This window comes from Xiphophorus maculatus, chromosome 8 (genome assembly GCF_002775205.1).
Source record: "Xiphophorus maculatus strain JP 163 A chromosome 8, X_maculatus-5.0-male, whole genome shotgun sequence".
Lineage (NCBI taxonomy): Eukaryota > Metazoa > Chordata > Actinopteri > Cyprinodontiformes > Poeciliidae > Xiphophorus > Xiphophorus maculatus.
In genome coordinates, this window is record NC_036450.1 from 1137901 (window position 1) to 1165381 (window position 27481).

The 27481-nt window shown below is 52.7% G+C and overlaps 2 protein-coding genes across 7 annotated transcripts; one reads left to right on the forward strand and one right to left on the reverse strand.

The window, feature by feature from the left end:
- The first annotated feature begins 83 nt into the window (after positions 1 to 83).
- Positions 84 to 23376, forward strand: sptan1 (spectrin alpha, non-erythrocytic 1). 6 transcript variants are annotated; one of them, XM_023337684.1, is made up of 55 exons: positions 84 to 167; positions 3878 to 4117; positions 4197 to 4322; positions 4772 to 4912; positions 5298 to 5578; positions 5658 to 5802; positions 5877 to 6031; positions 6325 to 6460; positions 6545 to 6646; positions 6726 to 6863; positions 6936 to 7046; positions 7127 to 7204; positions 7289 to 7444; positions 7606 to 7810; positions 8138 to 8319; positions 8412 to 8655; positions 8865 to 8987; positions 9070 to 9287; positions 9362 to 9454; positions 9541 to 9675; positions 10291 to 10439; positions 10592 to 10648; positions 12746 to 12944; positions 13030 to 13134; positions 13214 to 13246; positions 13331 to 13366; positions 13554 to 13601; positions 14740 to 14831; positions 14907 to 15051; positions 15135 to 15316; positions 15553 to 15652; positions 15723 to 15920; positions 15995 to 16141; positions 16216 to 16319; positions 16565 to 16727; positions 16810 to 16824; positions 17388 to 17519; positions 17611 to 17748; positions 17828 to 17932; positions 18041 to 18249; positions 18350 to 18470; positions 18555 to 18676; positions 18747 to 18879; positions 18954 to 19052; positions 19135 to 19294; positions 19433 to 19509; positions 19579 to 20085; positions 20156 to 20268; positions 21003 to 21020; positions 21501 to 21555; positions 21637 to 21833; positions 22515 to 22568; positions 22640 to 22786; positions 22863 to 23010; positions 23080 to 23376. In XM_023337684.1, exons 2-55 carry the CDS (start codon positions 3881 to 3883, stop codon positions 23203 to 23205), a joined length of 7440 nt encoding a protein of 2479 aa, XP_023193452.1. In that variant the 5' UTR covers positions 84 to 167; positions 3878 to 3880; the 3' UTR covers positions 23206 to 23376. The 6 variants fall into 6 exon arrangements, with proteins under 6 accessions (XP_023193452.1, XP_023193454.1, XP_023193453.1 ...); XM_023337686.1 differs by lacking the exons at positions 84 to 167; positions 21003 to 21020; XM_023337685.1 differs by lacking the exons at positions 84 to 167; positions 16810 to 16824.
- On the reverse strand, positions 23367 to 27162 carry wdr34 (WD repeat domain 34). Its single transcript, XM_023337698.1, has 9 exons — positions 26702 to 27162; positions 26363 to 26620; positions 25529 to 25638; positions 25136 to 25293; positions 24950 to 25059; positions 24691 to 24855; positions 23970 to 24202; positions 23741 to 23898; positions 23367 to 23671 (listed from the first exon to the last, which is right to left on the reverse strand). The coding sequence occupies exons 1-9, from the start codon at positions 26777 to 26779 to the stop codon at positions 23433 to 23435; spliced, it is 1509 nt and encodes a 502-aa protein (XP_023193466.1). The 5' UTR covers positions 26780 to 27162; the 3' UTR covers positions 23367 to 23432.
- Positions 27163 to 27481: the final 319 nt, after the last annotated feature.

Below are 27481 nucleotides of genomic sequence, written 5' to 3' on the forward strand. Positions count from 1 at the left end.
TCACTCCATCTCCCACCCGCCTTCGTGTCCTTCCGTCGAGCTTCGGCTTTTTCCGTACAGCTGCAGGAGTGACGTCATGCAACAGAGCGCCCCGCCCTTCAAACGAACCGTCAGGGTCGATTCTTCGGGATAGCTTCTTCTCCATTAGCTCTTTAGAAAACCTCACGGTAAGGAAATTGTTTCCATGTTTCCTGCCTGATAAACCAATGTTTCGTTTTAAAACCCATAAATTCTGCTTTTTATTTAGTGGTTTTAAAGCTGTTTGTTGGGGTTTTTCGGCCGTGACCGACAGGCTAGCAGGAGCGAGACCAGCTAACAGCGGCGGCGAAATAAAACGTTAATAATCGATTCAAAGACGCTTTATTTGCTGCATAAAGGCTAATAAAAGTGCGCAGAATATGATGGAGACTGCAGTTCCGATTCATGGGCGTGTTTTGGGTTTCAATGAGGGTTCGGATGGTACCGGGTGAAGGTTCTGCAGATTAACCCAGATTATTGGACAGATGTTCAATAAAAATAAATGGTTTCCGGTCGGAAAGGAGCCGCCCAGGCCTCCGTCCATCACACCGCCCCGTTAGCACCGCGGTTCTGCACAGAATGACGCGGATGGCAGTCCGAGCTGATACCATCAGCCTGGTGCTGAATTCCTCACCTACCAGCCAGTTTACTGGGAACCAGCCAGTTTACTGGGAACCAGTCTGCAGGACCGAGATAAGCTCGGATCTGATCTGAAACCAGCCGCTCTGATGTCCGAACCGGGTCAGAGTGGGTTTTACCAGAACCGCAGAGCATCTGTATTCAGAAAACTGCTTTAAGGAGCTGATGACTGTCCCTGCAGTAATGTGGACCAACAGCTAGGGGGCGCTGCTGCGGGTAAACTCAGAGATGCCGTCTGATTCAGAGCAGAGGCGGCTCTAGAACAGGTTCACCGGGGGGCCGGCCCGGGGTGGGCAGGGTGTCCTCATGGCGGAACAAATTAATTAAACTAAAAAAATAACAGTGTAATAATATTAACTGAGCCCTGGATGTTCAGAAGAAGAACATAAATGTTACCCAGCAGCACTTGGTGATAATGGCCGCTGCCGTCTATGGATCATAACAAGACGAAGGAAGCTAGCAGACAGAAAGCTAAGTGTCAGTGCTGCTGTTTCCCGTCTGTCTTTGCTGAATTATGATGTGATGATGTGAAAACGCTCAGGTGTGTGTCTGATTTAGTTCCACGTGTGGAAGTGGAACAAACCAAGTATTTTGGGGTGGAGATATCAGAACCGGGTCGTTCAGACTGCAGTGAAAAAGGTCGATCTGTGTGAACGCAGCGTTGGCTTCGGTTTCTGTGTAAATAAATTGATTTAGTTTGATCTGGTGATCCAAGGTCGGTTCTGAAACAGTTTGAGTTTTTATTAGACCGCTTCAGAGCAGATGTAGCCATAGAAACCAAACAGCCTGACTGGGACCGGGCTCCAGCAGCCGGGCCTTCAGGGTAAACCGGACCTGGTTCTGATGGTCCGCTCTGTAACGACCCAGGATGCTGGAGACGTTCCTGGAGAAACCATTAACTGGTTTATTCTCACTGTTTCCATGGAAACATCTGGACCAGAGGGCCTTTGGTTCTACTGTCTGGGCCCGGTTCTGACCCGTTCTGATCTGTTCTGGTCACACCTTTACTGTCCTATAGACAGTTTTAGAGCTAACTGGGGTTCTTCCATCCTGCAGCATGTCGACTTTCCCTAAACCCAAACTGAAGGTAAAAGCTGCTGGGTGTGTGTGTGTATGCGTGTGTGTGCGTGTGTGTGATGTGTGTGTGTGTGTGTGTGTGTGTGTGTGTGTGTGATGTGTGTGTGTGAACAGGCAGGAAAAACCTGGAAAATGAGACAAATCCTGGATTTCCAGGCTGGAATGAGGAGTGTGTTTCCAGGCCAGCGGTGGGCGGAGCGTCTCTGCAGCAGAGGCTGGGCTTGGTTCTGCTGGGTTCTGCCCAGTCACTGCACTGCGTCTGACACAGCAGAAGGTTCTGGTTTGGAGCGGTGCGGATCAGAACCGAGCCTCGGAGGAAGAGCAGCTGAGGACAGAACCGCTCTGTGTGTGTATGCTGTGTTTCTGGGTTCTACTGACCCGGTTCTGTTTGCTGTTCGAATGTTTCCTGATGGAGTGAAGCCTTTGCATGTGGATGAAATGTGATGTAGGTTCTGTTCTGGTCGGGTTCTGATCCAGCTGGGAAAGGTTCAGTTTTCCTCCTGTCGTCTCTGGAAACCTGCAGACCTGCTAACGTTGACAGATTCCAGAGCTAATGCTATGATGGCAGCCATCCTGCTGTTAGCGTAGCCTTTAGCACTCATTGTTATTCCAGTGAGGAGCAGAGGTGACATCATCCTGCCGTGAGACAGAACAGCCTTCAGTTAGCATTGGTTAGCGCTGTTAGCATTTTTTAGCGCTGTTAGCATTGGTTAGCGCTGTTAGCATTGGTTAGTGCTGTTAGCGTCGGTTAGTGCTGTTAGCATGGCTAACCTTCCTGGATGTTTTTATATCCATATTATCTTTTCATTTAAAGAATATATCTTTAGCATTTAGCCTTCCTGTTAGCTGCTGAAGGTAACCATGGCAACAGAGGATATTGCTGCGTATCTCCTGATGTCTGGACCTAACAGAACCTTCCGGATGATTTCCACAGACTGACAATGAGACGAGGAGCTGACTGAACCTCCTCCAGGTCAACTTCCTTTGTCTCCTGAGTCACTTCCTGCCCCCTCCCCTTCCCCCCGGCGCTCCCTGGGCGGCGCTGAAGTGGATCATCCGCTCCGCTGAGGCTCAGGGAGTGTCAGCTTGGACTTTAACATCCTCTGATTACCTCACATGCTCCTCCATTATCGGGATGTTTGACCCGGTTCTGCTGCAGTGAAATATTAACGAGCTTCCTGCTCATGTGCAGCAGCCATTAGCAGAAACCACAGGCTGCAGCCCGGAAAGTTTAGTGGAAGGAAACAGTGACGAGTTTGATGCAGAATCAAAAAGGGAGGCGTGTCTGTCTGCTGATGGGGGGTTATCTCCTGAAGCAGGGCGGGGGCCTGTGGAGGGCTGTGTGTGTGTGAGTGTGTGTGTGTCTCTGTGTGTGTGTGTGTGTGTGTGTGTGTGTGTGTGTGTGTGTGTGTGTGTGTGTGTGTGTGTGTGTGTGTGTGTGTGTGTGTGTGTGTGTGTGTGTGTGTGTGTGTTATCAGGCGCTGCAGAGCCGAGCTGCTCGCTGATAAACCTCCTCAGACGTGGAAGCAGCTCATGTTTCCTCTGAATGGGAACAGAAAGAGCGCCTCACTTCCTGCTGGAGCCTCAGAGTTCTGCTGGCCCGGCGGTCGGTTCTGAGCGGTCGGGTCGGGTCGGTTCGGCCCGGCAGGCTGAGCCCACAGAGACGCTGACCGCTCACTTCTCTTTGTGTGGGAACTCGGCGCCGCTCACGCTGGGGGATTTCCGCCCCCACCCCTCCAGGCATTCATAGCATGTCAGCTGCTGCTGGTTGCTAAGCAACGGGAAGGGAGGAGGCCGAGGGGGGGCTTTGTGTCCGGCCTTTCACTGTAGAGCCGAGGTTCTGTAGGACGGGTCCGAATTCTGCTGCTGACCAGAACTAAACTCCACTGATCCAGATCTATATGAACCAGCAGGTCCGGTTCTTGTTCTGGTTCTGGTCCGGTTCTGATTCAGGAGAACATTAAACTCTAAATCAGCTCCTTCACTGTTTTCTGTTGCTTTGTTCCCATTGGTTCAGCTCCCGACCAATCAGCTGCGTTCACATTGCAGCATCCAGTGTTTTCATTGGACCAGAACCGGATCTGTACTCCAGCTGGTTCTGGAGCAGACCGGGTTCTCATCCTCTCTGTTCCGTTTGTTGCAGAAAATGGACACGGTCGGAGTCAAAGTGCTGGAAACGGCCGAAGACATCCAGGAGCGCCGGCAGCAGGTTCTGGACCGGTACCGGCGCTTCAAGGATCTGTCCATGGTCCGGCGCCAGAAGCTGGAGGATTCGTACCGATTCCAGTTCTTCCGCCGGGATGCCGACGAGTTGGAAAAATGGATCCAGGAGAAGCTGCAGATCGCCTCCGACGAGAACTACAAGGACCCGTCCAACCTGCAGGTCCGGTTCTGACAGGAAGCGGGTCTGGCCTGGTGCCGCAGGCCCGGTTCTGCCGCAGCTGACGTGTTTGTCCTCACAGGGGAAGCTGCAGAAGCACCAGGCGTTTGAGGCCGAGGTCCAGGCCAACGCGGCGGCCATCATCGAACTGGACAAGACGGGGAACCTGATGATCACCGAGGGACACTTCGCCTCCGAGACCATCCGGGTACGTCCCACAGACTCCCAGAACCGCCCCGATCCAGGCCAGCCGGTTCTGGATGCGAACGGGCAGCTTCAGATGATCCCGGTCTGATTGTTTTCCCTGTCGGGTTCAGTCCTACACTCCGTACCGGACCCAGCAGAGGCCCATAGTCACCAGCGTCAACATGGCTGAGTATATCCAAGTGTGTGTTTGGACTGGAGTGGCTCCTCTGTGTGCTTCCAGAGTTCTGACCCGGTTTCCCACCAGCCCCTTTCCACTCTTTAGTGTGACGAGCTCTCTGGTTCGGTCCGGCCCGGATGATCAAACACAAAAACAAAACGGTTCATTTCTAACGGCGAGGAGCTCAGAACCTGCACAAACACGACCCAGTTAGACGGACCCGTCCGACACACGAAGCGGGCCGACTGGTCAGACGTAGATCTAGAGAACTCAGAGAGACTTTGTGTTTCCAGAGCCGCCTGGAGGAACTGCACCGCCTCTGGGACCTGCTGCTGCAGAAGACCAAGGAGAAGGGCATGCGGCTGCTGCAGGCCCAGAAACTGCTGCAGTACCTGCGGGAGTGTGAAGACGCTCTGGACTGGATCAGCGACAAGGTCAGAACCGGTTCTGGTCGGAGAACTGCTCTGGGTCAGCAGAGCAGTTTCTAATAAATTTAATTGAATTCATTAGAAATTCAATTAAATTTAAATTAAATGTTATTCTTGCTTTATTACAACTTTATTCTAGTCCTTTAAAAACATTATTCTAAATCTGTTGTAGAAAAATACTTTTTAAAATAATGTTTTGTTTTCATAAAGTTTTGCTTTGGAGTGAGTTTTAAACCAGCTGCAGTATAAAGAGACAAAATGTTTTAAAGATGCTTTTAGTTCAGATAACAAAGATCTGCAGCAGCCAGACAGATGATTGTAAACACATCCTGAAGCTGATGCAGCTGAAGCTGATGCAGCTGAAGATGATGCAGCTGTGCTCGCTGTGCAGGAGGCCATCGTGACCTCTGAGGAGCTGGGTCAGGACCTGGAGCACGTGGAGCTCCTGCAGAAGAAGTTTGAGGAGTTCCAGACGGACCTTGCGGCTCATGAGGAGCGCGTGAACGAGGTGAACCAGCTGGCTGGGAAGCTGATCCAGGAGGCGCACCCAGAGAACGAGCTGATCGTCAGGAAGCAGGAGGAGGTGAACGCGGCCTGGCAGCGCCTGAAGGGCCTGGCCCTGCAGAGGCAGACCCGGCTGTTCGGCTCGGCCGAGGTGCAGCGCTTCAACAGGTGAACGCCGGAAACCTCAGGATGAACGTCTTCTCAGGTTGGACCGTTCTCTGAGCTGGGATGCTGCTTCTGTCTGCAGGGATGTGGATGAGACCATCAGCTGGATCAAGGAGAAGGAGCAGCTGATGGCGTCCGATGACTTTGGGCGGGACTTGGCCAGCGTTCAGGCTCTGCTGAGGAAACAGGAGGGTCTGGAGAGAGACCTGGCGGCTCTGAAGGACAAGGTGGGACTCCTGCTGCCCCATATTCCCACTCAGCATTCCCAAGCCTTGCTAACCCGCTTCCTGCTGTCAACCAGGTGAACACTCTGGGTGGGGACGCCGAGCGCCTGCAGCAGACCCATCCTCAGAACGCTTCCCAGATCCACCTGAAGAAAGATGAACTCATCACCAACTGGGAGCAGATTCAGACGCTGGCTGCTGAGCGCCACGCCCGCCTCAACGACTCCTACCAGTACGCACCGCCAACCAGACACACAACCAACCAACCAGACACACAACCAACCAACCAACCAACCAGACACACAACCAACCAACCAACCAGACACACAACCAACCAACCAGACACACAACCAACCAATCAACCAATCAACCAGACACACAACCATCTACTGGCGGGCGCAGACCACCAGTAGATGTCTTTCTTTTGCAATTTTTTTTGTTGTTTTTGCACCTTCCTTTCTTCTTCCTCCCCTAGTTAGTTAGTTAGACATTGTCTCACTCAGAGCTTGTCCTTCTGTCCTCCAGTCTGCAGCGTTTCACCGCTGACTTCAGGGATCTGACCAGCTGGGTGACGGAGATGAAGGCTCTGATTAATGCCGACGAGCTGGCCAACGACGTGGCCGGAGCCGAGGCGCTGCTGGACCGGCACCAGGAGCACAAGGTGACACTCTTTAAAGCTGCAGCTGGTCAGAGACCAGAACCGGACATTTAGTGAACATGGATCGGCTTGTTTTGTCTCCTACAGGGGGAAATCGATGCCCACGAGGACAGCTTCAGGGCCACAGATGAAGCTGGTCAGGCCCTGCTCAGTGCAGGACACTACGCCTCCGAGGAGGTCAAGGAGAAGGTGGGAGCGTCAGATCGGGTCTCCTGAAGGTCCAGTTGATCTGTTGGTTGTGCTTTAACTGGGTTCTGTGTGTGTTCAGCTGGGGATTCTGGCCCAGGAGAAGGAGTCCCTCCTGGAGCTGTGGGAGGTCCGCCGGCAGCAGTACGAACAGTGCATGGACCTGCAGCTGTTCTACAGGGACACGGAGCAGGTGGACAACTGGATGAGCAAGCAGGAGGTAAGCTGAGACACAGTCTGCAGAGATGGATTTGATTAACTGGATTAACTGGTGAACGGAACATCTCTGCAGGCTTTCCTTCTGAACGAAGACCTGGGAGACTCCCTGGACAGCGTGGAAGCTCTGCTGAAGAAACACGAGGACTTTGAGAAGTCTCTCAGCGCTCAGGAGGAGAAGATCACGGTGAGTCATCTCCAGGTTCCTCTGGCCGTCACTGATGCTCTACAGGATCATGTTGACTCATGTCTCTGCTGCATCTCCAGGCTCTGGATGAATTCGCCACCAAGCTGATCCAGAACAGCCACTATGCTAAGGAGGACGTGGCAACGCGCAGAGACGCTGTGAGTCTTCTTCTCCTTCCACCGTAGTTCTGAGCTCCAGCTGGAGGAGCTGAGTCATGATTTATTGTTTCTCTCTGCTTCCAGCTCCTCAACCGCAGGAACGCCCTGCATGAGCGCGCTCAGGCCCGCCGGGCCGCCCTGGAGGACTCCTTCCACCTGCAGCAGTTCTTCAGGGACTCCGATGAGCTGAAGAGTTGGATCAACGAGAAAATGAAGACTGCTACAGATGAGTCCTACAAGGTCTGCTGCAGCTTCTCCTCACTCCACTCCTCTGTTTGCTTCTTCAGCCTTGTTCTTCCATAATTTATTTCATCCATCCGTCCGTCAGTTTATGCTTCAATCTATCAGTTTATGCTTCCATCAGTTTATGCTCCTGTTGCCCAACTCCTCTGCTTCCACAGGACCCGTCCAACCTGCAGGGGAAGGTGCAGAAACACCAGGCCTTTGAGGCCGAGCTGTCAGCCAATCAGAGCCGCATCGACGCCCTGCAGAAGTCCGGCCAGGAGCTGCTGGACAGGAAGCACTATGCCTCCGCTGAGGTCACCGCCCGCATGGAAGATGTTAGCGCACAGTGGAAGAAGCTGCTGGAGGCCACAGAGCTCAAAGGTAGCAGGAACCAATCGCAGCACTGATGGTAGAGCGCCTTTAAAGGGGAGTGAGGGTGTTTCCATGGAAACTGAAAGGAGTGTTTATCAGGTTTGGATAAGAATGTAGGAAAAACACCTGGAGTCTGGAAAAATATGAGAATTCCAGAATTAAATCATTGCTCCCATCATACATCCAGTGAATTATAGAAATATCTACCTCTAATTCCTAGGAACGTTTGCTGTTGAAGCTCTAAAATCGGCTAATCTGGGGATTAGAGAGTAGAATTGTAGAAAGCCTTTAGTGAGGATGAAACGGTTTGAATCAGCATCTCTGTGTTTGTTTCAGGTATCAAGCTGCGGGAGGCCAACCAGCAGCAGCAGTTCAACAGGAACGTGGAGGACATTGAGCTCTGGCTCTATGAGGTCGAAGGTCACTTGGCCTCTGACGACTACGGGAAAGACCTGACGAGCGTCCAGAACCTTCAGAAGAAGCATGCCCTGCTGGAGGCCGACGTGGCAGCTCACCAGGTGACCCTGACATCCCTGAACCCACCAGGACTGCGCGTTTCCGTCTGTAGAGGTCGGATCTGTGACCTCTCCTGTGAATGTTCCCCCACCAGGATCGGATCGACGGAATCACCATCCAGGCTCGGCAGTTCCAGGAAGCCGGCCACTTTGACGCAGACAACATCCAGAAGAAGCAGGAGGCTCTGGTGGTTCGCTATGAAGCTCTACGGGAGCCGATGGCGGCTCGCAAGCAGAAGCTGTCTGACTCGCTGCGCCTGCAGCAGCTCTTCAGGGACGTAGAGGACGAGGAGACCTGGATCAGGGAGAAGGAGCCCATCGCCTCATCCACCAACAGAGGTATCAACCCCCAGAACACTGGCCGTAGAGGAGGGTGCCAGGGAAGCTATCTTCACTAATGTGTTTCCTGATTTATGGAGCAGTTAAAACTTGGTTTTTATTTTAGAGAGATAATCTGAGTCTGGAGGAATGTTGAGCTTGTAAGATCCCGGACTGACTTTTTGGGATCAGATGGAATAATGAGCCATAACTTCCTGTTTGTCTCTCAGGTAAAGACCTTATTGGAGTCCAGAACCTGCTGAAGAAGCACCAGGCTCTGCAGGCTGAGATCACAGGTCACGAGCCTCGGATCAAAGCCGTGACCCAGAAAGGAGAGACCATGGTGGAGGAAGGTTTGTGGATTTAGATCCTCAACTTCCTGAAAGCGTTCCAGCTTCTTCTCAGGGTGCTGATGGTTTGGATGCTGGTTCTCAGGTCACTTTGCCGGGGAGGAGGTGAAGGCCAAGCTGGGGGAGTTGCACGGACGTTGGGACACCTTGAAGGGCAAGGCGGGCCAGAGGAGGCAGGACCTGGAAGACTCCCTGCAGGCCCAGCAGTACTTTGCCGACGCCAACGAGGCCGAGTCTTGGATGAGGGAGAAGGAGCCCATCGTCGGGAGCCCTGACTATGGGAAAGACGAGGATTCAGCTGAGGTATGGAAGGGTGGCAGCAGTTCATTTGTGCCACAAAGATACGCTGTGTTCTCACTCTGGGGTCCGGTACACAGGCACTGCTGAAGAAGCACGAGGCCCTGATGTCAGACCTGACGGCTTACGGCAGCAGCATCCAGGCTCTGAAGGAGCAGGCTCAGTCCTGCAGAGTGAGTCTGATTGTTCCGAGTTCTGATCAGATCATATCTGAAGTTTGGGTCTGTTAGATGACAGGTTGGGTTTCCATTATGAACAGCAACAAGTGGCTCCGACTGATGACGAGACTGGGAAGGAGCTGGTTCTGGCTCTGTACGACTATCAGGAGAAAAGCCCGCGCGAAGTGACTATGAAGAAGGGTGACATCCTGACCCTGCTCAACAGCACCAACAAGGTACAGAACCTCACTGGACTGGGCTTCCTGATAGGATTCCAGTGTTCTCTGTTTCTGAAGGGTAAAATGCTGGAATCCAGATCCAATACGGTCCTGGTCGTTTGGAAGTTTTTCTTTCTACAGCCAGACTGTACAAGAGATGAGAGCCATCTGATTCTCAGGCTCCAGTCAGATCTCTTTTTCTGATTATCTGACTGAAGATTCTTGGTTTGGTTCTGATGGGTTCATGGTCCAGAACAAACTGGGAAAGTCTGGAATGTGAATGTCTGGAAAACTATGGAAAAATGTAATGATGGATAGATAAATATTGGTTTTTCCATTCCTTTACTCCCTATTCCATCCATCGGGTTATGCATCCGTCGGTTCATGCTTCCATTGGTTTATGCATTCATCCACCTCACCCATCCTTCCTGATCCCAGCAGGAATACGACCCATGAATATTTATGTTCCGTCTTTAAAATCAGCTTTAAAAAAGAGGACTTATGAATTGGAGTCTGGAATGATGTAGTATGTTAAGGAACGTTGTATATTGATGCAGGACCCTTCAATTCTTCAGCAGGATGTCTGTCTGTATTGTGAATGTTCCTTCTGTCTGATGTGGCTTTACGTCCCAGGACTGGTGGAAGGTGGAGGTGAACGACCGGCAGGGCTTTGTTCCGGCCGCCTATGTGAAGAAGTTGGACCCGACTCAGTCGTCTTCCAGGGAGAACTTGCTGGACGAGCATGGCAGCATCGCAGCTCGACAGGAACAGATCGAGAACCAGTAAGAAACGTTTTTCCTGTCTTGTGGGCTTTCCTAACACGTTCCTCCTTCCTGTGGGATCTAACTGGTCCCACCCACTAATGACCCGGCTCCTGGTTCTGTTTCTGTCTCCTCTTCTTCATCTAACCCCTAACCTCGCCTCGCTGCGGCAGGCTCGTCACCAAGGAGCCCTGCAGCGTGTCTGTGCGCATGAAGCAGGTGGAAGAGCTGTGAGTAGGAACCGGCGTTCCGACCCGTTTCCCTGTGATCCGCAGCAGTTTAGCCTCAGATTCCCTCATGTCTGTGATCCTCCATCCTCATTTTCTATCCAGCAGCAGGATAGAAGAACATCTGTATCATCCCATCGCTTCCTCTCTTCCTTTTTCCTACCATGTGAAGCAGAAACAGGGAAACATTTCAGGTCCTGTGTTGAATGTAGATGTTCGGTACCATCCCAAACCGGTCCGGTTTACTGAGGTTCTGCTGCGTCCTTTGGTCCCGTCCTCACTAACACAAACAGGTCCTGCTGCTTCATCCAAGAAAATGGGTTAAATTCTTGGTCCATGTTGAGTGGTTCTACCAGGGCAACTACACCTAAAGTTGTCTCACCTCTCTGGATGAGGGTGAAAGGTCAGACAAATCTGTTGTCGCCACCACTTGGCAGTAAGGCCGATACGATTCCTCGAGTGATTCGAGTTCCTCCATTATTAAAATTCCTCAAGGAAAATTTAACAAACCTGCTTCGAAGCTTCGTTAATTTATGATTTATTATTTAGCCACCGTGTTTCGGCCGGGACATTATTTGCGTTGCGCGGAGCTCTGACTTCCTCCTCTGAGTTGTTGACGAAAGCTAAGAGTTAGCAGCATGAGGTCCAATCTTCATGTTCGGCCCGTGGGGATTTTATTGATTGATGATAAAAACCAATAGGCATTTAAGGATGCCTATTGGTTTTCGGGGGACCAGTAAGCATCCTTAAAATGACTGGCGCCTTGCCTGGAGTACGGCAGCCTTTCTCCTCCGGGAGCTGCTGGTTCAGAGCGAACGGCGGGAAGAGCTGCAGGTATTAACACAGGTGAGCTGATGAACACGGCGGGCGGCTGAGTAGCTGATGGTTACAGTGTAAGTGTAGCTTTACGGACGACCCGCACAATAAATTTTATATCATCCTGGTCTGAACAAACGGCTGGCGGAGCGTCGTGGCGGTTCATGGCTGTAGACGAGTTTCTGAGTGTGACGAACGAAGATGTCAAATCCTGATGTTAACAAGGACACAAAAGCTAGAAATGGCTGGATAAGTCAAGTCCTGTCACGTCTCCTGGTTTGGCAGAGAAACCGCCGTTTTTCACCCTGTTTCTCGCTGTGCTTCTTTATTAGCATTTTCCTGTAAATATTCCGTATTGCTCCCCATGTCGTCTTTGGTTCGTTCCTTTTTCCCCCAGACTTTCGTTCATCTGAAGCTTGTCAGGTTATGGAGCAAGGTCAGAGTTCATCTATTAAACTGACTGAAGATGAATACATAAACTAAAATCTGGAGCATAGACATTTTTTATAAGCGTATTTGTGAGCCTCTTTATTATTGAATTGAATATAATTTCAGATCTCTGTATAACTTTTCTTCAGGTTAACTTAGAAAATGATCTGTTATTGTTACAGGTTAGCTTTCTAAACTACAGAGAAGTTATTGTTAGAGAAGCTCAAATATGACAAATTGGATTGATATTGACATCTGATAGTAACACTGGTGTTATGATAGATTAACCAATATTTTATTTGATCAATTTTTTAAATCCAGTTACTCAATTAATTGTAAGACTAATCAATAGATGACTCTATTACTAAAATATTAGTTTCCAGCAGCCCTACCTGGCCGTTATGGTTTCACTTCCAGAAATATGTGAAGGATGTTCCAGGTAAGGCTGGAGCAGGAAGGGGAGCCGCTGTTGTTCCTGCAGAGGTCTGGGTGTCTGCATGACTCACATCAGCTTCTCCTCAACGTTCCCGTCGCTCCACTTATGTAGGATTTAAAAAGTATGAAATTTGGAGAAGAAACTTGTAGGATCTTTGGTGTCACAGCTGTAAATTCCTGAGGAAAATGGGAAAAGATTTTACTGGAGAAATCAGTTCAGACTGTGACGTGTTTCATGACGGATCCTGGATCCAAACTGAGGATAACAGAGTTGAACTAAGCAGCAGGTGTTAGATGCATGATGTCAGGATCGCCGCTCCATGCCAGGTGTCCTTGTGTCCGTCTCCCCTGGTCGTGGCAGCATGTCTGTCCGGTGGCGTCCCTCCGGGTCTCTCCGCTGACGCTTCCCCTCTGTCCCAGGTACGGCACGCTGCTGGAGCTGGGGGAGAAGAGGAAGGACATGCTGGAGAAGAGCTGCAAGAAGTTCATGTTGTTCCGCGAAGCCAACGAGCTCCAGCAGTGGATCCACGAGAAGGAGAGCGCCCTGACCAACGAGGAGGTCGGCTCCGACCTGGAGCAGGTCGAGGTTCTGCAGAAGAAGTTCGACGACTTCCAGAAGGTAACGCCAGAGCAGAACCAGAACCGAGCCTCCCAGCCCAGGTTCCGTCCAGGTTCTGATGTTTGTGTTCTGCCCGCCCGTCCAGGACCTGAAGGCCAACGAGTCCCGGCTGAGGGACATCAACAAGGTGGCGTCGGAGCTGGAGTCTGAAGGCCTGATGGCGGAGGAGGCTCCCATGGTCCAGGCCCAGGTGAGCTGCACCTGTGCTGTCCGGGTGACGACCCGGCTGCTGGTTCCGACTGACCGGGTTTGTGTCTTTGTGTCTGCAGCAACAGGAGCAGCTGGGATCCGCTCCGGGAAAGGTCCGGTTCTTCCCTGTCCTTCACATCTTGCTGGTTCCGCCTGAGGAAACCCGATGAGTTAATCAGTTTTTCTGTGTTCGACAGGACGAGTCTGACTCCAAGACGGCTTCGCCCTGGAAGGTAAGCTCCGCCCACCAGCTGCTTGGTTCTGGTTCTGCCATCAGTCCGATCGCTCTGACTGATCCCAGAGCCGTTGCCATGGTTACTGCCCTCACCGTATTAATCTGAAATGAAACGGTTCAATCGGCCAATCGCTCCTGACTGCTGTGGTGTTTGTTTTTCTTGTTTGGTTGACCTTTGACCTCAGACCATACGACTGGGTGTCCAAACGACGGCTAACTTTAATACCATCAAGGTAAGACCTGACTGATCCAAACCCGTCCTGCATCGTCACCGGAAACTAACCCGTAGCTCCGCCCCCGGCCGCCTCTGTCCTTATTTGGTCCTTCCTGTTGGTTCTGTTCTCACCCTGCAACACGTCCTGTTGGACTCCGTCTTCCTGTTTCCTGTTTGCTCCTGGCTGTCAGCAGTCTTCCTGCTGTGCTGTGATTGGTTAGAGACCTGAGAAATGTTCCCACCTTCAGCCTGTTCATGTTCTCATTATGAATGAATTAACGTGGATTTTATGTGACAGAATAAAGATGAAGAAAATCTGCAGACTGAAACTGAGAAGTTCAGTTTTCAAGTCTTACCTAGATTCTCTGTTAGGTTTAGGTCTGGCCTTTGACTAGGCCATTCTGACATTCCGGTTCTTCTCTGATTAACACTCAATAATTCCTGTCCTGGTTGATCTGCAGGTTCATCTGTTGCAGTGAGAAATGAATCGTATGATAGATTAAAATGAGCTCAATAATAATAATAATAATATTTAAAGGCCATTTTGTTAATCATGATCCGTTTTATTTGGTTTTGCTGATCAATATATAAACATGATTGCATCATCACTGTGCTGAATATTCAGATCATAAATTACTGCTGGATGATGGATGTTAAGAGTAAATAAAAAAGCGTTAGCATTGTTATGCTAATGCTAAGTTTAGTCTGACAAACGTCACATTACCAAAGTGTCAAAGGTCACAGAGCAGGAAGTTCTGGCTGATATCATCACCAGATCCTCTAACATCATGCAGCTTTAGTTATAAATCATTTATATTTCCATTTTATTTCTTGTTTTTTATTTTATATATTTAAAGTTTCTTCCAGTTCCAACGTTTAGAAACGATACAAAATTTAAATGTGTTGATTTATTGAGAGACTTTCATCATTTCCTGTTGATATAATTCCTGAAAATAGAAGAACAATAAATCGTTTATCTGAATAATTTAATTTTCCAGTTATGATCCGCCCTGCGTGTAGAACCAGAACCTCCCGACCCGCTCTGTGTTCTGTCACATTGAACCCGTTAGTGTGTCTGGAGGTGGTGGGTGTGAATACTTCCAGTCTGAGTGACGCAGTGGGACCATCCCAGTCTGACCAGTGGCTGTTTCCTGCAGGAGCTGAACAACCGCTGGCGCTCGCTGCAGCAGCTGGCCGAGGACCGCAGCAACATGCTGGGCAGCGCCCACGAGGTGCAGCGCTTCCACAGGTAACCCCGCCTCCTGACGCCCCGCCGGCCAATCAGAGACCGGCGGCAACACTGAGGCGTGTCACTTCCTCTCAGGGACGCCGACGAAACCAAGGAGTGGATCGAGGAGAAGAACCAGGCGCTGAACACGGACAACTACGGCCACGACCTGGCCAGCGTCCAGGCGCTGCAGCGCAAACACGAAGGCTTCGAGAGAGACCTGGCGGCGCTGGGCGATAAGGTCAGGACCCGCCGTGACCCCGGCGACCCCCCGGGTGACCCGCTGCCCCTCCGGCCTTCACGCAGGCTGCTCCTGTCCGACAGGTGAAGTCTCTGGGCGAGACGGCGGAGCGTCTGATCCAGTCGCACCCGGAGGCCGTGGACGACATCCAGGAGAAATGCACGGAGCTGAACACGGCGTGGAGCAGCCTGGTGGGCCGCGCCGACCAGCGCAAGGAGAAGCTGGGCAACTCCCACGACCTGCAACGCTTCCTGTCCGACTTCAGGTGGGCGGCGGCGAGGACACGGACCGCTGATCCGTTAATCTATCGATTCTGCTGACGGTTTCACTCATTCTACAAGTGATCTAGTGGCTGAAGGACTTTACCATGAATATTAAAACAACTGTAACGATTTCTAGTGTAGCTGGATAGTGGGAACCAAGGCCTGGTTTAGTGTTTCCATTGTGAAAACGGTCAGAATCTGGACCGACCCGGTTAGGATGAGCTTTCTCCCCCTGCAGGGATCTGATGTCGTGGATCAACGGGATCCGAGGCCTGGTGTCGTCCGAGGAGCTGGCTAAAGACGTGACGGGCGCCGAGGCGCTGCTGGAGCGCCACCAGGTGGGCGGAGCGCCTCCCTCCTGCGGTAAGCTGCCGGTGCGGTTCTGGTGACGGACTGTGGGCCTTGCAGGAGCACCGGACGGAGATCGACGCGCGGGCCGGGACCTTCCAGGCCTTCGAGCAGTTCGGCCAGCAGCTGCTGGCGCGCGGCCACTACGCCAGCCCCGACATCCAGCAGAAGCTGAAGGCTCTGGACCAGGAGCGCGCCGACCTGGAGAAGGCCTGGGTGCAGCGCCGCATGATGCTGGACCAGTGCCTGGAGCTGCAGGTGAGACGGGCTCCGCTCGGTACCGCCGGGCCCGGGCCGGCACCCCGCTGACTCCTCCCCCTCCTCGCCCTCAGCTCTTCAACCGGGACTGTGAGCAGGCCGAGAACTGGATGGCGGCGCGGGAAGCCTTCCTGGCCAGCGACGACAAGGGCGACTCGCTGGACAGCGTGGAGGCGCTCATCAAGAAGCACGAGGACTTCGACAAGGCCATCAACGTCCAGGTCAGTGACCCGCTGGAGAACCGGCTCAGAACCGGTTCTGAAGCGGTTCTGAACTGGTTCTGAACTCGCTGCAGGAGGAGAAGATCGCCGCCCTGCAGTCCTTTGCTGACCAGCTGATCGGAGCCGATCATTACGCCAAGCCGGAGATCTACAACCGCCGCAACGAGGTTCTGGACAGGTGAGCTGCTTTCCAAAATAAAAGCCTCGTGTCCAGGTTACAGGAAGAACCGGTACCAGGTCACTGATGGAGCCACAGCGACTTTAGGTCAGAATACAGGAAGCAGGTCATTCTGCCAGTCTTTCAAAATAAAGCTCCGTTGAGCTCCAGAGCCTCTGGACTCCTGCTGCTGAGAGACGCTGTTCTGAGCGGATCGGAAACGCCCCCAGGACGGTTCTGGATCAGGATGGGTTCCTGTTTTCCAGGTGGCGCCGGCTGAAAGCCCAGATGATCGAGAAGCGCTCCAAGCTGGGCGAGTCCCAGACGCTGCAGCAGTTCAGCCGGGACGTGGACGAGATCGAGGCCTGGATCAGCGAGAAGCTGCAGACCGCCACCGACGAGTCCTACAAGGACCCCACCAACATCCAGGTTGGTTCCGGTTCCGGTTCTGCTCTGAGCGTCATCCTCCTTGTAATCCCGTCTGAACGCCTCTCTCTTCTATCCTCTCTAGCTGTCCAAGCTGCTGGTAAGTTTAGTCGTGTCGCTCACTAACCAGCAGACGGTGGTCCGTTTGTCCCGTTTGGCTTCTTGTGTAGATCCGAGCGTTTGTCCTTGAGTTCAGGTCGTTGGTTCTGCTTCCAGTCTAGATCCATGGAGGAGCTTTAAGGCTGCTTCAGACGTTCTCAGAACCGTCCTGAAGGTTCTGCCTCAGCCCGGTCCAGAGAACCAGACTCAGACCTCTGGACTCGTGTCCGGTCCAAACTAAAGTGAGACGGACGGACGGATCGGAACCAGAGCCTCACCACATGCTGCGTCGTCGCCGTCCGGGTTGTCGTGTTGTCATGGCGATAAATGTTTGCCTCATGTGGTGCGGCTCTCCCGTGAATCCAGTCGGTTCTGACCCAGAAGCAGCTTGAAGTGACTCTGTGTGTTTTGGCTCCATCCTCAGTTCTGTGCCGATGTCGTTTTGTCCTCCGTGTCCATAAATGTCCTCCGTGTCCGTAACCACGTCCCGTTAAAGTCCTAGAGCGTCCGCCGTGAACGGACCGGGCCGAGCGGATCGTTCTGACGCTGTGTCTGTGCCGCCAGAGCAAACATCAGAAGCACCAGGCGTTTGAGGCGGAGCTGCACGCCAACGCCGACCGCATCAAAGGAGTCATCGACACGGGGAACGCCCTGATCCAGAGAGGAGCCTGCGCCGGCAGCGAGGACGCCGTCAAGGTGACCGGACCCGACATCCGACCCAAAACACTGGATCCCAGTCACTCTGTGGGATGGTTCAGGAAGTCCGGTCTGTGGGTTCTGTCTGCAGGCGCGGCTCAACGCTCTGGACGAGCAGTGGCAGTTCCTCGTCAACAAATCAGCAGAGAAGAGTCAGAAGCTGAAGGAGGCCAACAAGCAGCAGAACTTCAACACCGGCATCAAGGACTTTGACTTCTGGTTGTCTGAGGTGAGGCTCTCTGGTCTGAGCAGGAACTCTGGGCAACACGCTCAGCGCTACGCTAAACATCCTGATGACGTCTCCGCAGGTCGAAGCTCTTCTGGCCTCCGAGGATTACGGCAAAGACCTGGCTTCAGTCAACAACCTGCTGAAGAAACACCAGCTGCTGGAGGCCGACATCTCTGCTCACGAGGTACGGTGTTGGTTCTGTTGGGCAGAGGTCCGTTTTATCAGACGGGAATCGGATGAACAAAGGACAGGATGTAGAAAATGTTTGGCGTGACCCTTGTGGCTCCCGCAGGACCGTCTGAAGGACCTGAACGGCCAGGCCGACAGCCTGATGGCCAGCAACGCCTTCGACACCTCGCAGGTGAAGGACAAGCGCGACGCCGTCAACGGCCGCTTCGCCAAGATCAAGAGCATGGCCGCCGGCCGCCGCGCCAAGCTCAACGAGTCGCACCGCCTGCACCAGTTCTTCCGGGACCTGGATGACGAGGAGTCCTGGATCAAGTAAGACCTGGAGCCTCTGCTCCTCAGGGGATCTGGTGACCTTCACTGACCTTCACTGACCTTCACTGACCTCCACTGACCTCTGCTCTGAATCCCTCAGGGAGAAGAAGCTGTTGGTCGGATCGGAGGATTACGGACGTGATTTGACGGGAGTTCAGAACCTGAGGAAGAAGCATAAGAGGCTGGAAGCTGAGCTGGCGGCGCATGAGCCGGCTATCCAGGTACGACCTCCTGACCTCTGACCTCTGGGGTCAGTCAGGAACAGCAGATGTTTCTCCTGACTTTGGGATGTTGTTGTTCCTCAGTCTGTGCTGGACACCGGGAAGAAGCTGTCTGATGACAACACCATCGGTCAGGAGGAGATCCAGCAGAGGCTGGCCCAGTTCGTGGACCACTGGAAGGAGCTGAAGGATTTATCTGGAGCCAGGTCAGAGGTCACGAACCCGGAGAGCCTGAGCTCCTGGAACGCCTCTGAAGACGTTTGCTTCTGGTTTCAGAGGGAAGAGGCTGGAAGAGTCGCTGGAATACCAGCAGTTTGTGGCGAACGTGGAGGAGGAGGAAGCTTGGATCAATGAGAAGTTGAACCTGGTTGGAAGCGAAGACTACGGAGACACGCTGGCGGCGGTGCAGGTGACTTCCTGTTCCTGTCCGGGTCACTTCCTCACATCCCACAGGCGTTGAACTGCTGCCGTTTTCCTCCTCAGGGCCTGCTGAAGAAACACGAAGCGTTTGAGACGGACTTCACGGTCCACCGGGATCGGGTCGGCGACGTCTGCGCCAACGGAGAGGAGCTCATCAAGAAGGTCCGCCCCTGAGTCCAGAACAAACCGGTCAGAACCGCTTTCCCCGCAGCACGAAGACCGAACTCTGCTCTGCTCCCTTCAGAACAACCACCACGTGGACAACATCAGCGCCAAGATGGCCGCCCTGAGAGGGAAGGTGTCTGAGCTGGAGCGGGCGGCGGCCCAGAGGAAGGCCAAGCTGGACGAGAACTCGGCGTTCCTGCAGTTCAACTGGAAGGCCGACGTGGTGGAGTCCTGGATCGGTACGGACCTCCAGAACCAGAACCTCCTCTGGTGCTGGGTGGGATTGGGCGTGGCCAGAACCAGAACCTTGGTTCTGGAGTCTAGCTGGTACACTGCAGTTTACAGAACCGGGTTCTGAACGTTGTCCGTCTGTTCAGGTGAGAAGGAGAACAGCCTGAAGACCGACGACTACGGCAGAGACCTGTCCTCGGTCCAGACGCTGCTCACCAAGCAGGTGGGTTCTCCTCAGAGCCTCCGCTTCTCCTTCTGTGTGACCCCTGACCTCTGGCTCCGCCCTCTGCAGGAGACGTTTGACGCCGGCCTGCAGGCCTTCCAGCAGGAAGGAATCACCAACATCACGGCGCTGAAGGACCAGCTGCTGGCCGCGCAGCACGTCCAGTCCAAGGCCATCGAGGCGCGGCACGCCGCCCTCATCAAGCGCTGGAACCAGCTGCTGTCCAACTCGGCGGCGCGGAAGAAGAAGCTGCTGGAGGCGCAGGACCATTTCCGCAAGGTGGAGGACCTCTTCCTGACCTTCGCCAAGAAGGCCTCGGCCTTCAACAGCTGGTTCGAGAACGCCGAGGAGGACCTGACCGACCCGGTCCGCTGCAACTCCCTGGAGGAGATCCGGGCGCTGCGCGAGGCCCACGAGGCGTTCCGCTCCTCGCTGAGCTCGGCCCAAACCGACTTCAACCAGCTGGCCGAGCTGGACCAGCAGATCAAGAGCTACCAGGTGGCGTCCAACCCCTACACCTGGTTCACCATGGAGGCCCTGGAGGAGACCTGGAGGAACCTGCAGAAGATCATCAAGGTCCGGTTAGAACCTCTGGCTCCGGCGGAACCGGGTCGGCCCGGCGTGACGGTTCTGGTTCTGTCTGCAGGAGAGAGAGCTGGAGCTGCAGAAGGAGCAGAGGAGGCAGGAGGAGAACGACAAGCTGCGGCAGGAGTTCGCTCAACACGCCAACGCCTTCCACCAGTGGCTGCAGGAGACCAGGTAGGGCCGGTTCCGGTCCAAACTAAAACTCTGGACCGGCTTGGATCCGGTTCTGGTGACATGTTTTGATTGGTTAAATTCTGCTCAGCGCTGCTGTATTTCCTGTAACCAGCAGGTGGCGCCTCAAGGCCTTCGTTAGCCGGCCATGCTAACAGCAGCTAGCATGACGAAGGGTCATGCTAGCTGCTGTTAGCATCACAGGCTACAGCAAACATGAGTCTGAAACGCTGCAGAGGAAAAATATTCACACCTTTTGGAAACACAGACACGCCGCACTTTTCAGTTCAGGATCGTTTTCCCTTCCAGTTCTGAAACATGTCGGCCATGATGCTGCCACCGCCTGGCTGGACAGCATGCGGTCACCATGGTAACCAGGCTGCTGGTTTAAAAATGAAGAATCTTCAAAATCTGATTGAAAAGTTTTTATTTTATTAGAGAAACTTATAAATAATAAATCTGTTAGTTTATTTAAAAACATTTCAGTTTTACATCCAATCAACAAACAGGATTTATCTGATAAAGAAGCTTATCATGCTTATCGCTGGAAAGTTAGGTGGAAGGAAAAACTCTGGTTCTAATGTGATTTAATTCCTTTATTGATTTATTTTGATGTTTTTCCAGGTTTTCCTGATCCGATCCACCTGCTGTGGTTCTGATCCGGTTCTGTTGCCGTGTTGCTAACCGTCTCTCTCTCTCTCTCTCTCTCTCTCTGCCGCGGCGGCTCATCCAATCAGGACGTATCTTCTGGACGGGTCAATATCTCCTCCTCTATGAATGTGTGATGATGATGATGATGGTGGTCTTCCTCAGCTTGACGTGCCCTCTTCCTCCTCCTCTTCCTCTCTGATAGCTTAGCGTACCGTCGGGTTTTCTGTGTCTATCAGTACCAAGTAGCCGATGATCTTTCTGGAAGGTTGAGCTGGTTCTGGTTCTGGTTCTGCTTCTGATCCGCTCAGTTCTAAAACCACCATGTTGGGTCTCGAACCGCTCAACACCTCCCTGCTAACTAAGCCCACCCCCTGTCAGAACCCGACCCGGACCTCAGCTCATCGACCCGGTCTGGACCAGAACTTCTCCAGAGGTTCTGATCCAGACCGTCCTGGAGCTGAGGTTCCGCTCCGGAGTTCTGGTTCCGCCCCACTAACAGCTGCTGCATGGTTCTGGTGTTTGGAGTGGATGTGTGCTGGAATGGAAATGTTCTGGTTCTGATCCGATCTCTCACGGGTCCTCAGGTCCTGCATGGTGGAAGAGTCCGGAACCCTGGAGTCTCAGCTGGAGGCCACCAAGGTGAGCAGCTCACATGCATTCATACCGACCGGCCGGCGGTTCTGACCCGGTAGCGTGACCTTTGACCCGATGCGTCGGCAGCGGAAGCACCAGGAGATCCGGGCGATGCGCAGCCAGCTGAAGAAGATCGAGGATCTGGGGGCGGCCATGGAGGAAGCTCTGATCCTGGACAACAAATACACGGAGCACAGCACCGTGGGGCTGGCCCAGCAGTGGGACCAACTGGACCAGCTGGGCATGAGGATGCAGCACAACCTGGAGCAGCAGATCCAGGCCCGGTACGGCAGAACCGCAGATAACGGCTGCTAGCGCCAGCTAACGGCTGCCATCGTCAGCTAAAGGCTGCTAGCACCAGCTAAAGGCTGCTAATGCCAGCTAACGGCTGCTAACACCAGCTAAAGGCTGCTAACGGCTGCCATTGTCAGCTAAAGGCTGCTAGCACCAGCTAAAGGCTGCTAACACCAGCTAACTCCCTGTCCTTAAAGGTTCTTTCTTCATGTTTCTGTGCAGATTTTGACATTTTATGTAAATTTGACCTAAACCGTCTCAGTGCTGCCCTCTATGGGCCACTGCAGTTGAATTCCCTGTTGGTTGTCGCTAGACACTTACAAAAAAGACCAGTGACTCAAAATTGTTAGTCGCTATATTTGTCTCTAGTCGCTTTTTGAAAGTTGCAATTTGTCACCTTCCTGAAAAAGTTGCTGGATTTGACGCTAGTCACTTTAAAAAGGAAACAAACTGATTAGTGGCTAATCTCTCTGCAGAAGTTATGATTTGTCTTGATAAAAGTCACTAGATTTATGGCTGTTGGTTTTATTAGTGAGGGTCTAACAGTTTCCAGCTGGCCCAGTCTGGCCCCGCCCCTCAGAGCCGTCTGGCCCCGCCCACTCCGTTTGGGGGCGGGGCTAATGTCCACATTAATGACCAGAAGAATGGCTAATCTGTTGCTGTTGTTGCAGAAACACGACCGGCGTGACGGAGGAGGCGCTGAAGGAGTTCAGCATGATGTTCAAGTAAGCTAGCAGAATCAGAACCGGGCTGTGTGTTCCCGGGTCGGTTCTGACCTTTCCTGGTTTTGCTCCAGGCACTTCGACAAGGAGAAGTCGGGCCGCCTGAACCACCAGGAGTTCAAGTCGTGTCTGCGCTCGCTGGGCTACGACCTTCCCATGGTGGAGGAAGGAGAACCCGACCCGGAGTTTGAGGCCATCCTGGACACGGTGGACCCCAACAGGTGGGCTCGGGTTCTGGTTCCGGAGCGGCTCGGACGGCTGCGGTTCTGCTTCCTGACCGGTCCGGTTCTGTTTCAGGGACGGGAACGTGTCGCTGCAGGAGTACATGGCCTTCATGATCAGCCGGGAGACGGAGAACGTCAAGTCGAGCGAGGAGATCGAGAGCGCCTTCCGGGCGCTGAGCGCCGAGAACAAACCCTACGTCACCAAGGAGGAGCTGTACCAGGTGGGTGTGGCTCCGCTCCGGCCCGGTTCCGCCTCCGGGCCCGGCTCACGGTTCTGTTCTTCCTTCCAGAACCTGACCAAGGAGCAGGCCGACTACTGCCTGTCGCACATGAAGCCGTACCTGGACAGCAAGGGCCGCGAGTTGCCGTCGGCGTTCGACTTCGTGGAGTTCACGCGCTCGCTGTTCGTCAACTGATCCCGCCCCCTTCCCCGGCGGCCAATCAGAGGCGTTCCCCGCTCACCCTAACACACCTGGCCGATGCATGTCTGACTCTAGAGCCGCTCACCGCGTCTGTCCTATTTAACTGCTTGTAGTGAAACTTTTAAACTGTGTGCTTCAATAAACGCTACTGGTTACCACTGGAAACCGACTATTTATTTCCCAGTTAGTCCAGTACAGGAACCTGATTGGCTGCGAGGCCGTCACTCTGCCACCTGATTGGCTATCTGCTCCAGCTGCAGGCTCTCTGAGGGTCTCTGCTCCATCAGCTCCGAGCTGAGCCGCCAGATGCCGACCGACCCGTCGGACCGACCCGCCGCCAGCAGCCGGTGGTTCTGGCTGTTGAAGGCCAGGCAGGTGGCGGTCCGACCCGGAGCGCCGTCCTGGATGGTTCCGGCGGGTCGCAGGGACTTCCGGGCCAGGTCGAAGATCTGGACCTCACCTGGAGAGCAGAGTTCAGTCAGCAGCCGGTCGGGTTCGTCTCCAAGCTGCCGGTTCCGGTCGGGCTCACCTCGCCCGGTGGCGGCGGCGAACACCAGCGGCCGGCTGGGGGACCACTGGACCTGGAAGACGTAGGAGTCTGAAACCCGGACGGACAGCAGCGGGTCGGCCTGCAGCAGCGAGCGGACCTGGACCAGGCCGTCGGTTCCTGCGCTGGCAAACAGGTTCCTGCAGAGACGAGTCGGGTCAGAGAGAGTCACCGGAACGCAGAGCCCGATCGGTCCGGGTCGGGTCGGTACCGGTGGAACGGCGAGCAGTGGATGGAGTGGACCGGGCCGCCGGACGGCCTGAAGGAGAACACGGCCGGAGCCCTGGGGGTCACGCTGCGACCTTCAGAGGTCACGGCGGCCGGCGTCTGGGAGGAGAAGGAGCACCGGAGCAGCAGGCCGCCTTCGGACCCGACCAGGAACGTGTCCGGGTCCCACGGAGACAGAGCCGTCGCCGTGACGCCCACCGTGCTGCCGCCGCGGGCCTGCAGGCAGAACCAAACCGGGTCAGAAGTCATCAGCGCGCAGCACAACGCTGCTAATGCGCTAACAGCTAAGCTAAATAAGTTTTAGCGTAGCGCTTTTTGCTAACTTAGGAAACGTTTAGCGCACTTAGCTTCCCCTACATGAATGTTTCTGGATAATGAAGCGATAATTTACTCTGCAGTTCAGTTGGATAAAATTAAAGTTTTTTTACTTAAAAAATTCTTTAACTAAACGTTTATATACATGCTCTTATTTTGAAGTCTGTTCACATAGCAGATCCATTTCCTCTTTTTCCTCTTGCAATAACTTTATTTAAAACAAAAAGAATAACAGGAACAAAATGAAACTGATCCAAACATCTAAATACAATAAGAGCGTTAGCGTTAGCTTCCAAATTTAGCTGGTCATCAGAACCAGGAAGGAAAGTCTGGATCAGGACTTTTGTACCAGAACCAGAGTCCGGAGTCTGGTTTGGTTCTGGTCTCACCTTCAACCTGCTGCTGTGGGGAACCTGCTGCTGTACGAAGGCGTACGCGGCGACCAGAACCATCCTGCCTTGGTCCGGGTCCACTGTCCACAGCAGAACCCTGCCTCCAGAACTGGAACTCAGAACTCCAAACTCTCCTTTCTTCTCCAGCGGAACCCAGAACACCTGCGAGCAGAACCGGGCCGGCGCCACATCAACACAGCAGAACCATCAAAGCTGTATTCTGGTTCCACTGGGTTCTGGTTCTGCTGGGTTCTACCTGATACACCGGCTCCCTGTGGCTGTCTGCTGACATCCCGGTCTGGGCCAGAACCGGGTCCTGAGTCCGGCTGGTGTCCCACACCACCACCTCCCCGTTGTACAGGCCTCCTGCAGGGACACACAGACCGGTGAGTTCTGGTCCGGGCCCGGTGGTCCTGAGGCGTCCGGTTCTGGTTCTGTGGACCTGCGATCAGCGCGGGCCGCTCCGGGTGGCAGCACACGGCGGTAACGGCTGCAGGAACGTCCAGAACCAGGTCCGGCTGTTTGGGCCTCAGGCCGCGTCGGTCCAGGTTCCACAGGCAGACACACGACTTCTGGTTGGTCCAGTCTCCGTCGTCGGTTCTGTTCGGGGAAACGAGGACATGATGGAACCGGGCCGGTCCAAACGGGTCAGAGTTACAGAAAAATGAGATTCCTGGTCGGAGCCTGGAAGGGAGGCGGTATTTATTGGAAGCTAACGCTAATGCGCTACACCAACGCGGCGTTCTGCTGAAAATCCCAACAGAACCTATAAAAGTGAGTTTTTGTGCTAAAACTAAATGATTTTCCAGGTTTGAGGCCCGGAGTGGAAACGTACCGACCGTAGGCGCAGGCGATGACCGACCCTGTGCAGCTCCAGGACACGGCGGTCACATGGAGGCCTTGTTCCTGAGCGCCGGGATGTTCAAGCCTGTGGAGATGGGAAACCTGCAAACATCACAGCCGTCAACATTTTCCACTAATGTTCCTCCATACAATCCAGATGCAAACAGGACAGTCAGGACCTGAGGGAACCAGTGAAACAATCCCAATCTCACCAGTTCCTCATTTCTTGTGAGAATTTGATTTCTCAAGTTTTTTTGTTTTTTTTGGCCAATCAGGGCTTCCGTAAATATGTCAACGTTAATATGGAAGCCCTAAAGAACACATAAAAAATATTGTTTTTAAAGACTTAAATCCTCTTTGGTTTTCTGCAAGTTAAAAGAAAGATTAAAAAGTTACTAAAATAGTTTTTTTCACTTCAAGGAATACTTTTTTTCCCCAAAGAAAGCGAGCAAAAAAAAAATTGTGAAGTCCAAAAGCAAAGTTTTCAAATGAAACTTTCTGACTATAAAAACACAAAATCATAAGCTAATCATTTTTTTAAGAGTCAAATTTCATTAAAGTAAAATAAAGTCTGAAGACAAAAAAACATCTTAGGAATATTCTTATTTAGAACTTTTCTTTCCCTGAAAGGCGAGCAAAAAAAAAAAAAAAAAAAGACAGTGATGCACAAAATCTGACCAACTTTTCAATCAAGTCCTTCCTGTCCTCTTTTGCCTTTCAGGGCTTCCATAGTTGTTGGGTTTTTGCCTTTCGGGGCTTCCATAGTTGTTGTGTTTTTGCCTTTCGGGGCTTCCATAGTATTTCTGAAGGTTTTATTTCTGCTCACCTGTTGGCTTCTCTCCTCCCAGTTTGCCCGGAACCCGTCAAAAGCGTGACTCCTGGAGTTCTTCTCCAGCTCCCGGATGAGCAGCTCCTCGACCCGCCTCAGAAAATCCACCAGCCCGGGTGGATCAGAACCAGAACCACTGAAGACTCGCTTCGGGTCCATCTGCTCCTGTGGTTCCGTCTGGGTGAACCTGGAGGTTTTGGACCCGGTCTGGACTCCAGCATGCTCTGTGGTCACAGCGGGGGTCTGACAGGCTCTCTGGAACAAACAGAACCAGAACCGGGTCACGCAGAACAGAACCAGATGAGCATCTGCTGTGGCTGACCTCTTAACTCTTACCGACTCTTGCGCCCCCTGCTGGGATTTCCTCCACACTGACTCCACGCTCACAGAGTCCAGATCTTCATCCGCGAACATTTTCACGGTTCTGGTCTCAAAGTTTCGCCAGATTAAACCAGAACCGAGCCGGAACAGCCTAAACTCTGCCTGACGCTGCGGCGGCCATTTTCAGCGAAGCCAGTGTCACCATGGTGACCGCCTTACCAGATCACGTGATCGAAATAAAGACCCGGTTCGGTAAAATTATGAAATAAAACAGGAAGCCGGAGATAATTGAGCTCAGATTATGGAAGATAAATCAGTTTAAACTCCAACCGAGAGGAAACAGAAACGTTTCTTCAACGTCTCTGTCTAAAGACGTTTAAACAGAACCAGGCCGCTGAAGACGCTGCGTCATTTCCGCTTCTCGAAGCAAAACTCTCCGAACTAAATCTGAAATAAATGATGCTAAAAATAACTGAAGATGCTTCCAAGAAAAAAAAAACTACTAAATTAAAAATTAACACAATTTAAAAAAATCTACAAGTAAAACATTAATAAAATATTAATAAAATATTAACTCTCCAAAATGAAAAATAAAAACGGCTCCAAACTGAACTGCTTAAATGGTATAATTAATGCAAATACAAAATGAAAAAGGACGACATGAGCTTCTAAAGAACTTGAAAAAGGAAATTATTTTGGGATTCAACAAACCTGTTTCTGATTTCAGCTTCTACCTGATTTCAACTGCCGCCGCCGCCGCCATATTGGTCAGGGCCTCGGTGATTAAATGGGTTT